The sequence below is a fragment of the Ovis canadensis genome, chromosome 22 (assembly GCF_042477335.2).
Source record: "Ovis canadensis isolate MfBH-ARS-UI-01 breed Bighorn chromosome 22, ARS-UI_OviCan_v2, whole genome shotgun sequence".
In the NCBI taxonomy this organism is placed as follows: Eukaryota; Metazoa; Chordata; class Mammalia; order Artiodactyla; family Bovidae; genus Ovis; species Ovis canadensis.
In genome coordinates this window covers 49,765,639-49,781,827 of record NC_091266.1, presented here as the reverse complement: position 1 = coordinate 49,781,827, position 16,189 = coordinate 49,765,639, and the positions used below count along the sequence as shown (strand labels likewise).

The following is a 16,189-nucleotide window of genomic DNA, read 5'->3' as shown; positions in this document are numbered from 1 at the left end:
AGGTAGCAGTGCAATTTGGGACACATTCACAGACTCTGAGATTCAAAAGCAGTATTCTAGATGGAAATTTAAATAATGTGGAGGGTGTGTGTGCAAGAGAAGAAAGCGAAATTAATTTAATTCCATTTGCTGATGTGACTGCAGCACAACTATTTTTAGGTATAATCCAAACAGTGCATATCTTCTCCATTTTGATTAGTAGCAAACTGGCAGGGAGTCAAAAGAATTAGTATTTCTCAGCACATTATACCAGAAATGTACAAATAAAACTAAATTATCTGTGCCGATGTGTTTAATTTGAATTACAGCTAAGGTTAAATTTTTTTTTTTCCTTCCAGAGAACTAATAGATCCAGCTTTGTTAAAAAAAAAACAAACCTTTTTTTTCCAGTCTTTCACAAACGATACCAAAACTTAATAATTTTCGTTTTGACCATTGCTTAGAAGCTCTTGCTCAAAATCTGACTGCTAATATCATCCTGAGAAAATTCTGCATGCAGAATTTCCGCCTGGCAATTTTACATATTGCCAGAGGAAGTCAGCACGTTCAACAAAATGCGAAATTAAAATAAGCTAGGAAAATGTGCTTAACAAGGAAAGGTTTCACAATAGCCTCTTAGAAGTTATCAATAATTCCAGTTCCAAAGAAAGCCTAGACTGAAAAAATAAGCTCTATTTGCAAAGTTTTGTATTGGCAAGTTCACCAAAGGATGAAGCTATCTGCTGTACTAAGTATACATTCCTACACTGGAGGGAGAATTTATAGAAGCTGGAATATCATCGTGTCATATCCGGAGAACTTTACAGTGTGCAACCAAATCATAATCTCAAATGTAGCAAGTCAGTGAATCTTGGTCACATGTTCACTGTTTTTAAGGTTTATGGCTTCGGTACTGTTACACACAAACCTAGGGGGTAAGCTTGATTTTTCTGCCTGTTCACTAACTCCCTCCTGTCACTTCTGTTGAGCATGATCTCAACAGATTAAACAGGATGGACAGTTTTCTCTTCCAAATGCCATAGCTATGGGGATTAGCAGCCCAGGTTCCTACACTTCTAGGACAAGTCAATGTCTTCTTCAAAACAACATTGGTTGGTAGGGTGGCTCAGTGGTAAAGAATCTGCCTGCCAGTGCAGGAGATATGGGTTCAGTCCCTGGGCTGAGAAGATTCCCTGGAGAAGGAAATGGCAACTGACTCCAATATTCTTGCCTTGGGAGATCCCATGGACAGAGGAGCCTGGTGGGCTACAGTCCGTGGGGTCGCAGAGTCAGACACGACTTGGCAACTAAACAACAACATATATAAGCAACATATAAGTAGGCCCCAGAATTATAGTGGTTTCCTCTAACTCACTAAAGAGTTTAGATCTGTATACTAAACAGTTACTTTTATATATATATATATATATATATATCCATATATATATTTATATTTGTTATTAAAGTTTATAGGACTTTTCGTGATTTTGAGACCTAAGGTTTGACAGATCTATATGTAAGTTTGGGGCTGGAAAAATTTATTTAAATGTAAAGACTTATCTAGACAAAACAGGAAAGTGAAGCATTACCTGGTATTTGAGTGTTTCTTCAGATGAAACCAGACATTGTCTATTAATCTTGTGTGATTTAAAATAAAGAGGAACAAAATCCCTAACAAAATGTGACTTACATACTCTGGGGGAAGGGAGGATAGAAATGGACTGTATTTGTTCCTTGGGGAAAGGATAGTGAGATGTCATCCTGAAATTGATTTTTACATTCTCCAAAATACAATTCTTCAAGTATTTATCTTTCTATTTTTTAGTAAGTCTTGCCATCTCCTGCTCCACCCCTCCTCCCCCTTTTTTTTCTCCTGGAGAAAGGGGTTAAACTTCATAGCAGCTTTTGTTGAAATGGCTACTGTTCATGCAACTTTCCGCTGATCTCTTAAAACATCGGCAACATTAACCTTTCTCAGAAGACTCTCCTCTCTCCTGGTCCTTACACTATCTCATTGCAGAAAAAGGGTAATTGGTCTTGACTTTCCTTGGTAGAGAAGAGTTTGTTCATGTTTCATCTCGGTATAAGCCAGAATTTTGTACTCTTCACTTTGGTTTCCTTACTATACGATCATGAAATGAAAAGCTTGTTTAAAAATACAAAGAGAAATACTTGAAGTTATTTTGGAGAATGCAGAATTAATCCCAAGATAGAATTTCACTATACTTTCCTTAGGAACTAATTTTAGGAAAACTATCCATTGAGGGTGTCGTAATCTTGTTAGGAAAATTTAAAACTTCAGATTTACTTCTCCCTGTTACCTGCCCAACCAGAACTTCCGCTGAAATGGTCTGTTTAATCATACAAGAGAAAAATCTTTACTTAAAGGCTCTTTTATGAATTTTCACTTAACCAGTAAAGCATTTTGCATTCTAAACAGTCACTGGATACACGTGCGTGCGCTGCAGGCTGCGATTTTCTGTTGGAAAACCAACTGTGAATGCCACTTACCGAATTCTAAGTAGACAGTGATGGTTCCACGGGCCAGTCTCCTTTCCTGCGTTGTCTGTACAACGTTGCAGCTGAGCTACCTGACTCCATTTTTTTTTTTTTTTTTAAAGAAGATGCACAAGCTCAAATGTTACTTCTTAAGTCAAGTGAGGCAGATGGGATCTTGAAAACACCTCCAAGTAGTCTAGAATATTCTGGAACCGGCTATGAAAATGTAGGGCAAGTCTGCAGCTCTCTCTCAGTAGGTGCACGCCTTATTTGGTTTAGAGGCATTTTGCTATGCTCTTGAGTCATGAAAAGCTATTAAAAGAGCTCTATGGGAAATCCAGTCTATATTGCGAACAAAACAAACTGTCTTTTCCATTATCACTGACCCCCCTTACAGACACACAGTACATAATCTTTTTTTGTGCTTCATTGGTATTTATTGCACATGGACAAATTCCTCACATAGTAGTTAGTTGCACCAGAGTATAAATACTTGGTAAAGCACACAGAGGAAATAGTATTTACACACAAGTGCTAAATTTCACCAGCAGATTCACGTGTGCCCTTGGACATAAAAAAATAATAAAAAAAATCCTTAAGATAATTTTTTATAATATGGATACAGTACCATGATAAAAGAGTATAAAAAGGTATTTTCCAATAAATTGCTAGCTCAATAACATAACAGACAACAGAGATAGAATCTGAATTTTATTTTAGTTTTTAAGATCTGCCCCACCCCACTCCCATTAAAAAATATTTCATTTCTTTTTGTGCAAATAACATTTTCTGTGGACTTTACAGTTCCTAATACTGTGCAAAAAAAATGCCACTTTGAATCACGGCTTTTTTGTTTTGATTTTTTGTCTATACCACATGTGCAGTAATCTGAATTGTTTTCCTTTTTTCTTTTTCCTTTTTCTGTCCTGTCTTCAATGGACAGAGTCACATGTCACGAAGGCTCAGCGCCTGGTCCTTCCAACTAGTATTGATACATAAATAAGCTGTTTAATATAAACAAGTCTCTCTATCTGGCCGTGCAATGTGCACCGTGTGAGTGAGGTAGGAACCCCTCAGCCTGACCACCGAGGAGGCGTTCAGGGACAGCCCGCTTGCCCTCCGAAAGGGAAGCAAGGTGAGGCTTGTTCCAAGAAGAGCATAAAACTTCCTGAAACGCGATTTTTGCATCCATCCTTGCCCTCGGCTTTCAGAACAGGAGAAATAATTCCTCAGAAATTAAAATGGAATTTCTCTGAAAAGCAAAAGGAAACAACGTCCTGATAAAGTGTCATTCTCTCTCCTCTCTCTCTGGCTGACCGCTTCTGTTCCCAGGAATGGGATGGAAACTAAGTCGAGAGACTTTTACCTCCTAACGCTTCCCCCTTCCCTTCCCAGTCATCGCAGAAAGTGTTAAAAGCCACGTGGCGGGGGGGGGGGGGGGGGGGGGGGGGGAGGAGGGACTCTAAAGATGCATCACACGCACACACAGAAGGCTGGACCAGAAACAGGAAAAAGAACCCCAAGAACAATCAGTAAGCCACTCTTCCACCCCTCCCCAAACTTCTCCCACCTCTCCCCAAACTTTCCTTTCTGTGCGACGGTCCGTGGCTTTCCTATTTGCCCTTGGATGATGCAGACGAGGTTCGCAGGCTTCGAGTTCACCTGCTTTCGGTCTCGAGTAAACACAGACCTCTTTCCCGGGGAAGCGGTTCAGGGGCGCCCGGGTTCTCTTGCTCCTGGAGCGCACAGCCCGCGCCCGGACTGGGGAAGCCGGGGAAGGCGGGGAGGGGCGCCCGGCCCTACACCTTGGATTCCGAGGCGCAGCCCGGGCGGCTTGGCTCGTCCGGGCTCGAGTCGCTGTTCGCCGCCGCCCCGCCGTTGTAGCCAGCCCAGGGCTGCAGCAGGCGCACGGGCGGCGCGGCCCCGACGTCGTCTTCGTCGTAGTCGTCGTCGTCGTCCGAGGCGGCCCCGGGAGACGGCGACGGCCGGGCCACCGCCAGGCAGCCCGAGGCGCGCGGCGGGTCCCCGGCGGCCCCGTGGCTCCCGCAGGCGGCCCGGCGCGCGCAGCAGAGCAGGCGCTGGAAGGCCTTGCGGAAGTCGGGGCTGCGGCAGTAGATGATGGGGTTGAAGGCCGAGTTGGCGTAGCCCAGCCAGTTGAAGAAGACGAAGAGGCGGTCGGGCACCAGGTCGCGGTGGAAGGCCTTCACCACGTTGGCCAGGAAGAAGGGCAGCCAGCAGAGCGTGAACACGCCCATGATGATGCCCAGCGTCTTGAGGGCCTTCTGCTCGCGCAGGGCCACGAGGCGCGAGGGCCGCCGCTTGTTGGCGCGCCCGTTGGCCACCGCGGCGGCAGGGAGCGGCGGCCCGGGCGAGGGCGCGGGCGAGGGCAGCCGCGCGGGGCCGCTGAGGAAGCGGCGCTCGCAGCTGTCGATCTTCTTCACCTGCTTCTGGGCCTCGCGGAACACCCGCAGGTACACGAAGGCCATGATGCACAGGGGCACGTAGAAGGAGACGACGGAAGAGGTGATCGCGTAGCCCTCGTTGATGATGAAGTCGCAGCACTCGGGGTCGTTGTAGCACCGGCTCGCCTTGGCGTCCTTGTCCCGCCACCACTGCATGAAGATGGGCAGGAAGGACACCAGCGCCGAGATGGCCCACACGGTGCACACGAGGGCCCGCGCCCGCGCGCGGGTCAGCAGGCTCTGGTAGCGGAAGGGCGACGTGATGGCGAGGTAGCGGTCCAGGGCGATGACACACAGGGTCTCGATGCTGGCCGTCACGCACAGCACGTCCACCGAGGTCCAGAGCTCGCAGAAGAAGGAGCCATACTCCCAGCGGCCCCACACCACGATTGTGGCTCCAAACGGCACTACCAGCAGACCCATGACCAGGTCTGCGCTGGCCAGCGACATGATGAAGAGGTTGGTGAGCGTCTGCAGCCGCGGAGTCTTGGCGATGGCCACGATCACCAGCACGTTGCCCGCCACGATGAGCAGCACAATGAATGCCATCAGCAGGCCCATGCCGACCGTCCACTGCTGCGACAGCAGCGGGGGTCCCTCGCTGGCCGAGGTCAGCAGCGAGGCGGGCGGCGACGCGGGAACTAGCAGCCGCGCCGCCGTGGCCGCGCCGTCGGGGACCGGCGCGGCCGATGACAGGTTGCAGGGCTCGGAGGCGCCCAGGGCGAGCGCCCCCGCGCCCATGCCGAGCTGCGGAGGCCGGGGGAGAGGGGTGTGGCGGAGTTGGGCCGCGGTTGGGGAACCCCCCCAGAGGCCCGAACGGCGGGGCGCGCGGAGGGAGGTCGCGGCCAGGTCAGCGCAGCCGCGGCGCGGGGCCGGAGGCATGGGCGCCGGGCGCCTTCCCCGCCGGAGCCGTGCGCTGTCGCCGCCGCCGCCGCCGCCGCTGCTGCTGGAGCCGCTGTCGCTGCTGGAACAGCTGCCGGGACCTCAGCATGTTTCTGAGCTCGCGGAGCCCGCAGCCCCGGCACCCAGCACCCACCCCACCCGGCTCCCACTCCCCCGAGCCAACCCCCGGGGCCTCGCGTCAGGCTCCTGCAGCCAATCCTGGCGAAGGCACGCCCCTCTCTGGTTCCCCCCCACCCCCACCCGGCCCCGCCAACTCCTAGCACCCCGCCTCCACCGGCGGTTCTGCGGCTCTAGGGAGTCCGGGGCAGATCGCCAAGCAACCCCTCCCCAGCGCTCGCGGGTTCCTGCCCGCGCGTCCCTTCCAGAGCCCGCTTGGCTCCAGTGCCCAGTTCCCCTCGGTTCCCAGTCGCGCCCGGCTTCCACCCTGCCCCCTCCCGCGGCCCCCAATCTCCCCTCTCCTGCGCCCCGTTTGCCTCCGGCGTTTGCTTTCCGCTGCGCCCCGGCTCTACCCGCCGCCACCCATCCCATCTACCTCCAGTGCCCAGGTTTCCTGCAGAGCAGAGCTCACGCGCCCTTTAGCAGGGAGGGGACTTCGGTGTTCTCGAAACACCAGAGCGCCTTGGACGGTCTGTTCGCTGGGGGTGGAGGAGTCTGGCTGCAAGACTGTTTCTTGTATTGGGCAGCCTAGGAGGGTGTGTGTAAAACCCTTCCTCTGTCAAGAGGAGTCCCAGCCAGCTCGCGTCCTGCCAGCTCGGGGATCGGATCGGAGGCGGGTGTGAGCGGTTAGAAGAAACTTTCCAGCGAGCGCCTTGCTAAAGCAGAGCGCGCATCTGTCAGGAACGCTCCCCGGGAGCTATTCTTGCAAGAAGCTTCTGTCGTTCCAGGGCAGCAGATGCAGAAAGCAAAGGAAGGTTTGTGCAGCTGACAGCTAATGCTGAGGACCAGTTGGAAAAATACACACTCCCAGGTCCCAGCTGATGGATGTGTGAGTATGGTGCAACGGTGTGTGCCGGTAATGTAAAGAGAGAGAGAGGCTTAAGGACAGGCATGTTAGAGTAAATGACACCGCCACGGAAGCTAGAACACGTTTAATTACTTTTCAGACTTTTCACGTTCAGTAATAACACCTGGATTTTGTGTTCTGTTACTCACGTGATTGTATGACTTGAGCTGGGTCAGTGCAAACAAAAAAGGTACATTGGCTTTGGGTGACACAGTAGTGAACTGAGATTTCAGATTTCTTGGTCTGCTGCATTGCCTTCTCCTTTGCCCAAGTTCCCAGATTCTCAAAACTCTAGGATTAATTTTGGAGGGATGAGAGAAGAAAAAATATATAAATACTCAAAAAGATTAAAATCCAATAGCATGTAAAGTTATATCAAAGGCTGTTGGGTTGGCAACTGAATGTGTTTAAAATTAGTGAGTCGTTAGCTCTGCAGTGGTGTGACTATATGTGGGGAGGTACCTACAGGAAGGTGGCCCATCAACACACAATGTAGCCAAAGGTGTGCAAGCCCCTTGTCTAATTCCACCACAGTACTGGTCCTCAACTCAGCCTTGAAAATGAAAAGCTTTTAATTGAATCCTGAGAAGTAAAGAGCTTCTAATTACCCACTTAAGGGTGCATGAAAATGTTACATAATGCTCACACATCCTTCTAGCATTGGAATAAAAAGAATAGTTTCTGAAAGGAACAAACTCATATTCTTACCTTGGAGAGAGCTCCCTAAGTCGAGAGCTAACAGCAATGTGTATTCAGTTTATAAAGCCAAACAGTTTTAAGCCATGGTGGTGGTTTAGTAGCTAAGTTGTGTCTGACTCTTGCAACCCCATGGGCTGTAGCCCACCAGGCTCCTCTGCCTATGGGATTTTCCAGGCAAGAATACTAGAGTGGGTTGCCATTTCCTTCTCTAGGGGATCTTCCTCATCCAAGGACTGAAGATGGGTCTCAGCTACTAGGGAAGCCCAACTTTTCTTTATCCAAACATGTAAATTTGCTTTAGGCCCAAACTTTATGATCAGTGGGTGGATGTGGGTGAATTACTTGTTTCTGCATCCCTGGCTTAGGATTGTCAGCTTAGTTCTGCCAGTTGGGGAGCCTGAGAAGGGGAAATGAGGGAAGGAGAGGGCTAGAAAGAGGGGGCTGGAGATCTGTACCCTAAGTTCTGTGTAGGCGCCCAGAGAGCGCTAGTTACCCAAGTCTGCAAACCTGTGTCCCCTTCTGACTTTTTTCTGTTCTCACCGTCAAGGGTCAGTCTCAAAATAGCCAAGGGGTTAGAGAAAGCAGAATTTAAGGTGGCAGGATTCTGAATGATGGGCCATGCAGTGAAATGTAGGGAATGTGGGGAAGGCCACTTTCTATCGGGCGCCATCTTTCTGGCAAGTGGTGTTACCGGAATATTGTGTGCCAATTTCAAGGGCCCCTGAAGGGCAAAGGGATTGCATTTCTGTGAGTGATAAGGCCTGAACTTGGCTGCAGAGATTCAGTGCAGAAGCCTGGATGCCACTAGCATTACCATATGTACCAATACACACATATTGGTATATGTATATGTGTTAGTCCCTCAGTCGTGTCTGACTCTTTGTGACCCCATGGATTATGTAACCTACCAGGCTCCTTTGTCCATGGGATTCTCCAGGCAAGAATACTGGAGTGGGTTGCCATTCCCTTCCAGGGGATCTTCCTGACCCAGGGGATCTTCCTGAGCCAGGGTCTCCTGTATTGCAGGCAGATTCTTTACCATCTGAGCCACCAGGGAAGCTCACCAACACACCAGAAATATCAGGACATGAGATGTGAATTGGTGAAAAACTCTCCTGAATTTTTTCCCCTGCTTACTTAGAGACAAATCAAGTTTCCTTGAATTTCTGGATAATAAATGCATTAAATCACAAATATCCAAAATCAGAAAGTTATTTTGATAGGAATTCCAGTGTAGGGCTGCAGGAATAAAGGGATTCCTGGGGTTCTTGAGGTTGTCCTTCAGTTGTACTGATGGAAACATTTGAAAGAGTTCGCTTTCTTTTGAAATAAAATATTCTCGGATTTCCTTTGATCCCTACACTTCATGACACTTTTTTAAAAAAAAATTTGAGCTGACATCTTTTTTTGGCCTTAGATAAGGATACAGGACTTCCCTCATAGCTCAGTCAGTAAAGAATCTGCCTGTAATGCAGGAGACCTGGGTTCGATTCCTGGGTCAGGAAGACCCCTGGAGAAGGAAATGGCAACCCACTCCAGTATTCTTGCCTGGAGAATCTCATGGACAGAGGAGCCCGGCAGGCTACAGTCCATGGGGTTGCAAGAGTTGGACACAACTTAGTGACTAAAGAGAGAGAGAGAAGGATATAAGATTAAGAAGAAAACCTATCCACTTATCCAGGTATTACTGCTGCTGCTGCTGCTAAGTTGCTTCAATCATGTCCGGCTCTGTGCGACCCCATAGACGGCAGCCCACCAGGCTCCCCCGTCCCTGGGATTCTCCAGGCAAGAACACTAAAGTGGGTTGCCATTTCCTTCTCCAGTGCATGAAAGTGAAAAGTGAAAGAGAAGTCACTCAGTCGTGTCCGACTCTTAGCGACCCCATGGACTGCAGCCTACAAGGCTCCTCCGTCCATGGTATTAGATGTTGCAAATTTAAAATGAGGAACTCCTCCATTTCCCCATTCCCTACTCCCAACTGTTAAAATGATTCAGTTCTTGAGAACCCACAGATTTGATGATACTTTAGAAAGGAACAAAGCTGCAACACTATATGCTAATCACCACATTGAAAACGAGTGGGCTTCTTCCTCAGTATTTCTTGCTCTCACCTCTCCCATTCCCATCCCACTGCCTGCCTCTCACTCCTGAGCTTGGTTTGGGTTCTTCTTGATCTCCCCACCTCCAGTCCTCCCCAGTCCATTTAATCTAGAGTGAAAGTGAAAAAGTCGCTTAGTCGTGTCCAACTCTTTGCAACCCCATGGACTGTACAGTCCATGGAATTCTCCAGGCCAGAATACTGGAGTGGGTAGCCTTTCCCTTCTCCAGGGGATCTTCCCAACCCAGGGATCAAACCCAGGTCTCCTGCATTGCAGGCAGATTCTTTACCAGCTGAGCCACAAGGGAAGCCCAAGAATCCTGGAATGGGTAGCTGATCCCTTCTCCAGCGGATCTTCCTGACCCAGGAGTTGGACCGGAGTCTCCTGCATTGCAGGCAGATTTTTCACCAACTGAGATAGATTAAGGAAAGCCCTTAATCTAGCATACCACAACCAAATTAATTTTTCTAAAGTGCTACTTTGACCAAGATGCTTCTCTGTTCAGAAACCTCAGCTCCTCAACATGGCCTTCAACGCCCTCCACAGTCCAGTTCCAAAGAGCCTTTCCAGCACTGTTTCATACTAGAACTCTCCGTGTCACCCTAGCTTGCAGTTCTGTAAGTTAGTTTTTGAATTTATACTCTTTTCTGTTTTTGTCATCTGTACTCTTTCTCACTGGAATCTTTCCACCACGAATCCCCTCCTCCATCTCTGTCTTATTGGATTCAGCTTTCAAGATCTGGCTGATATATTTTTTACATGACAGTCATCCCTGCCCACTGTTGCTAGAAATGATCTCTCCTTCCTCTACTTTTAGTAGTTACTTTGCTAATTGCATTTCAAGTGTTAATTAAAAGTATGTTGCCTTTTGATGTCTCTTATATTGTGATTTAATTTTTATAACTTTAAAAATTTTCTCTTTTCTTCTCATATGGGTTGTAAGCCCACTGAGAGTGAAAGCCATCTTTATATTTTCCATGTTTACTAGTATTACTTAACATTAACTAGCATTAAGCTTTGATTCATAGAGATTTACTGTTTATTTAAATATTTTCATATTTACTAGTATGAGAAATAATCAAGTGTTTTTGGAGTTATGATCCTTCCTCATGCTTCGAGTTTAGAGTAGTAATTCATGCCCCTATAGATGGTTGGATGGCATCACTGACTCAATGGATATGATTTGAGCAAACTCCAGGAGATAGTGAAGGACAGGGAAGCCTGGAGTGCTTTAGTCCATGGGATCGAAAAGAGTTGGACATGACTTAGTGACTGAACAACAACAAATACCCTAGTCGATATCTTCATATAAATGTTTCAAAAATAAGCTTTACGAATATAAGGTAGGCTAATGAGATAAGTTTATATCATGTGCTGTGCTGTGCTTAGTCGCTCAGTCATATTCGACTAACTTTGGGACACCATGGACTGCAGCTTGCTAGGCTCCTCTGTCCATGGAGATTCTCCAGGCAAGAATACTGGAGTGGGTTGCCATGCCCTCCTCCAGGGGATCTTCCCAACCCAGGAATCGAACCCAGGTCTCCCACATTGCAGGTAGATTCTTTACCGTCTGAGCCACCAGCGAAGCCCAAATTTATACCATACTTAGTAATAAATAAAGTGGGGCAGACATAGCTTAAGAGTCTTTCCAAAGGAATCATATAAGTCCATATAGTAAAAATGCTACCTAATCTTTATAAACATTCATGGTAAATTACCTTTTCCCTTCATTTATGATATTCTGTATCCAGGCATTTCAAGCTAGTGACTTGAATCTGGATTCAAATTCTAGTTCAGGTTAAAAGTCTGCATAGCAGTGACTAACGAAGTGTCCCACCCAACCATGGTTATAAGTCACAAGCTTGGTGAAGACTTTTCTGTGTTTTAGTTGACTTTGCTGGAAAATGGGAACGCATGTAAGAATTAAAGATTTTAAAATTTTAAAAATAAAAAACTAAAAAAAAAAAAATAGTGAGTAGCCTAACTGGGCAGTTTCTGGAAGGTTGGCCAGAAAGTCTGGGGGCAATTTCCAAGTAAATACCCAAGAAGTGTATCGAATCAGTTAAGTTAGCATAATTTGCCTTGAGGATGATAATAGGTGGTAGAAATCATTGATCAGAGCTCTAGTGGCTGTTTCTGAGAAAAGATATACAAGTTTTCACATAAAGCAATGTTACTGCTGAAACATTCTCTTAGCTCTAAGCAAAGAACAGTCTGTGCCTGTGGCTGGCTTAAGGTCATATACTGATTTTGAAGCCACAGTTTACACAGGGACAAGCAGTTGCATCCACTGTGATAAGAAGAAGCACAGAAGACAGTGGTATAATCACAGCAAAGCAGGGACTACTTGGAGAATTCAGAAGTTCTCCTCTCTCCCCCTTTCTGCCTCTTTGCCTCTTCCCCTCTTCCTGGTATGTCTAAAGAGTACACTGAACAGTGCAGGGGCCAATAATAATATTTTTCAAAATTTGGGTGTATTGGAAAGTGTTCAGACCTGCTAGGCAGAAGATCCAATTTTGTGTCTGGTGTCACTTTTAAGTTTGACCTTCAGTACTGGCTTCATCTTTAATATGAACTCACTGTTTGCTCCCTCACAGGGTTACAAATGGATGAAATGAGATGATGTATGTGAAAGCTTCTTGGAATCTCATACAGCACCGTATATTTGTAATACATCAAATGATGTCTCATCCCATCATCATGATATTTCAGATGATGAAAGGTGTCAGGATTTGCTTGTATGAGAAGACTCAATTCACTTATATAAGCTTCTCTATATCAACTGACTCCTTTCTTTCTCCCACTAGATATTAATACAACCCAGAGGCTTGGTTGGTTTGTGCCCAACTCTTTTCAACCCCATGGACTGTAGCCCACCAGGCTCCTCTGTCCATGGAATTTCCCAGGCAAGAGTACTGGGGTGGGTTGCCGTATCCTACTCCAGGGGATCTTTCCAGCCCAGGGGATTGGACCCGCATCTTGCGTCTTCTGCATTGCAGATGGATTCTTTACCACTGCGTCACCTGGGAAGCCCCAGAGGCTCAGTTACAGTAAGCAATTTTTAAATGCCTTTACCTTTGGGAAATCACCTTTAAAAAAAAGTCTTCCCCCCATTTTGGTGCCCTTTCTTATTAGATGCATGCATACATGTAAGCTAAGTCACTTCTGTCGTGTCCAACTCTGTGTGACCCCATGGACTGTTAGCCCACCAGGTTCCTCTGTTGGTGGGATTCTCTAGGCAAGAATACTGGAATGGGTTGCCGTGTCCTCCTCCAGGGGATCTTCCTGACCCAGGGATTGAACCAGAGTCTCCTTCACTGGCAGGTGAGTTCTTCACCACCAGCACCACCTGGGAAGCCCCTCCTTAGTAGGTACACTACTCCTAAAAAAGTATTTGTTTATGTGATTCTTTGACATGAATTCCTTTAAAGGATTTCAGTGGTGAAATATTAGCAACAGTGAAAGAATTTTTTTTCTCAATTAGTGCCAGTAAATAGTAGCTTTTTTAAAAAGGAAGGTAATTCAATGTAAAGTTTCGCCAACTTTCATAACTTCTGTTCTTATTCAGCTGTAAGATCTTACCTTGAAGTGCTGGCGGTGATGAGAGTGTTATCCGTATACATGAAAGCATTTGGCTAAGAGCTGTACTTCAGTTTGCCCAAGTCTAGAGCTTGTAATGATAACAAGCTATGCTAATTGTTGAAAACTCTAGGTTTTATTTTAACAGAGTCTTATTGTGCTCCTGATAAAATGATTATGTTGTAAAAGCTGAGAAATCTGTAGCAACAAGAATCCCCTAAGCCCTAATTTTAAGTTTCTAAAGGGTAGAAATGATACCTTTTAAACACGTTAACTCCCATTTATTTGGGTCATGTGATGATAGCTGGTATTTTGTAAATTCCTGTGCAATAAAGGAAACAGTTAAAGTTTATGTGGTGGTCAAGCTCAGTCGTGTTAGACTCTTGGCGACCCCATGGACTGTAACCCCCAGGATCCCCTGTCCCTGGGATGTTCCAGGCAAGAATACTGCAGTGGGTTGCCACTTACTTCTCCAGGGGACCTTCCCCACCCAGGGCTTGAACCTGCATCTCCTGTATTGGCAGGCGGATTCTTTACCACTGAACTTTTAGGGAAGCCCCAAAGCTTATGTACACTCTCTACATACACCAGGCTTCCCTGGTGGCTCAGACGGTAAAGAAACCACCTGCAATGCGAGAGACCTGGGTTGGATCCCTGGGTTGGGAAGATCCCCTGGAGGAGGGCATGGCAACCCACTCCAGTATTCTTGCCTGGAGAATCCCCATGGACAGAGGAGCCTAGCAAACTGCAGTCCATGGGGTCGCAAAGAGTTGGACACGACTGAGCAACTAAGCACAGCACACAGCACACTCTCTAAAATAAAAGAAGACATTGTGTTTTCCGTTCACCCAAGGAAGATGGATCTGGGCCATCCAACTGCATGGAACTGCCAACGGGAACCAATGAAAGAAACAGGTTGCCATGCCTTTGGGTAGCAGACGAAATCATTTACCTTGCTTCCTTTTCACTCACTACTTTGAGTAGACCAAACAGGTATCATTTTCCATACATTTTTCCTCTTCTTTGTATTGGATGTATATTTTTGTAGGTAACTGACATTATTTACTTACTATATAAATGCTTATCCAGATCCATTCAATAAATAGAGGCAAGGCAAGTCCTTTGGCTTGGAAGGGTAGAGTTCCACACTAGCTGGACACTATTGCTGCTACTTTAAATTTTTTGATTTATTTATGGCTGTGCTGGGTCTTTGTTGTTGGATGCAGGCTTTCTCCAATTGCAGCGAGTGAGGGGGGCTTCTCTTCGTTTGGTACATGGGCTTCTCATTGTGGGGGCTTCTCTTGTTGAGGAGCACAGGTTCTAGGCACATGGGCTTTGTTGTCCTGTGGCATGTGGGATCAATCTTTCCAGACCAGGGATCGAACCTGTGTCCCCTGCACTGGCAGGCGGATTCTTAACCACTGGACCACCAGGGAAGTCCCGCTACTTTAGTTTTGATAACCACTGCGGTCAGGGTTTGAAAATAAATATCAAACCTTCGACGTGACATTTATTTTCCACAATGTCCCATCTTTGCAGCTCCTTGAATAATACCTGTTAGAAATCTTTATCCCATGATAACTTTCTGTTTCCAGAGCTTTATCCCTTAATTAAATGTTAAGGGGGCAATGACCTTCTTTGTAGATGTCTTCTAAATATAAATTACTTTTCACACTGGTGAGAAATGGTTGAGTTTTTCCCTTCCTGTTTTAATATGAAGACATTGAAACAGAAGGAGAGGCATGCTTAAGGTTTAAAGGAAAGGGAGTTTTTTATTTTCCTGTCTCCTGAGCTAATCTTTAATTACCAGAGCCTTTATCCTTCACAGATTATGACCCACCTATTACTACTTGTCAGTGTAATTAAATTGCGTGATCTATTTGGGGGCCTGGAGCAAGTCATAGAGTAGTTTTCTAAATAAATAAGAGATTCCATCATGGTATGTTTATTTGTATTTTTCACTCAGTTTAAATATAATAGATCTGAAAGAATAGTCATGTTTATCCACACAAATTAAAGTTGCTTTGTTGCATTTCAATGTGGATTTGTGAAAGTGCCACATGAATACTAACTCTGAAGACAAAAACAAAAAACCGAAAATCCAAAAAGCAAAGCAAAGCAATTAAGTGATTTGGTTTTTTGTTTTAAGTCTGTAACTAGTGAAAAAAAAATTCACAGGAGACTCTTATTGAGACTCAAAGGCCCCAGACTTGTGATAACTTTGGGGATTTTATTGAAAAGTCAAAATGAAGCTGTTTGGGAGCTTGGAACAGAAAATTAAAAAGCAAGTTCTCCTTGTTGGGTCATTTCCTCGCACTAATACCTTTTCCAAACCAGGTAGCTATGTCATGGGCATGTTGAACGTTTAGGCTCTCCGAAAAGCCTGGAAAATGCACCAAAATGGTATTGACATTTTAGTCCTGAAAATTTATTTTTTTCTTATTCTGGAAATATCTAAAGTGATGATTTTACTCCAACTTGTCACTGTTTCCATCCCACTCCTTACCTTTCCTCCTTCTGCTGCCAGTCAACACTGTAGGCATTTTGACATCTCCCCCATTACTAATTAATGGAGATTATGTACATTTTCATAGATCTCTCCTGAGGATAATAATCTTGGTTTAAAAATTCCCGCACATGCATACTGGTATGTATAGTTTTCATAAGTTCTTACCTTGGAGTTGACTTAGACTAGTAATTTATTAAGCAAGCTAAAAATCTGCATTTCACCTCACAGAAAATAATCAGTGTGTTATAGCATAACCAGTCTTGATGGGAGATTTTGAAACTATCCCTGGCTTATGCATTTTTGTTTTGCAGCCTTTTTATTACATAATTTCAAATTGTGGCATTTTAGTAGCATAACCAGTTATAGTGTGTGTGTTATAGCATAACCAGTCTTGATGGGAGATTTTGAAACTATCCCTGGCTTATACATTTTTGTTTTGCAGCCTTTTTATTACATA

The 16,189-nt window shown here is 45.8% G+C and overlaps 1 protein-coding gene and 1 long non-coding RNA gene across 9 annotated transcripts in view; one reads left to right on the top strand and one right to left on the bottom strand.

Moving 5' to 3' along the window:
• Positions 1–2,892: 2,892 nt before the first annotated feature.
• On the bottom strand, positions 2,893–6,368 carry ADRB1 (adrenoceptor beta 1). Its single transcript, XM_069567642.1, has one exon. The coding sequence runs from the start codon at positions 5,820–5,822 to the stop codon at positions 4,278–4,280; it is 1,545 nt and encodes a 514-aa protein (XP_069423743.1). The 5' UTR covers positions 5,823–6,368; the 3' UTR covers positions 2,893–4,277.
• Positions 3,924–16,189, top strand: part of LOC138427756 (uncharacterized) — a 65,402-nt gene continuing 53,136 nt past the window's right edge. For 3 of the 8 annotated variants that reach the window (XR_011252163.1, XR_011252160.1, XR_011252162.1), the window contains exons 1-3: positions 12,242–12,694; positions 12,849–12,968; positions 14,081–14,216. This is a non-coding gene — a long non-coding RNA (uncharacterized lncRNA). Of the gene's footprint in view, positions 4,011–10,149; positions 10,262–12,241; positions 12,695–12,848; positions 12,969–14,076; positions 14,217–16,189 lie in introns of those variants that run through there. The other 5 variants (XR_011252165.1, XR_011252161.1, XR_011252159.1 and 2 more) reach the window with 4 other exon arrangements.

Excerpts from the sequence above, each read along its gene's own strand:
- ADRB1 (XM_069567642.1), bottom strand. The coding sequence starts at position 5,822 with ATGCCTCCGGCCCCGCGCCGCGGCTGCGCTGACCTGGCCGCGACCTCC.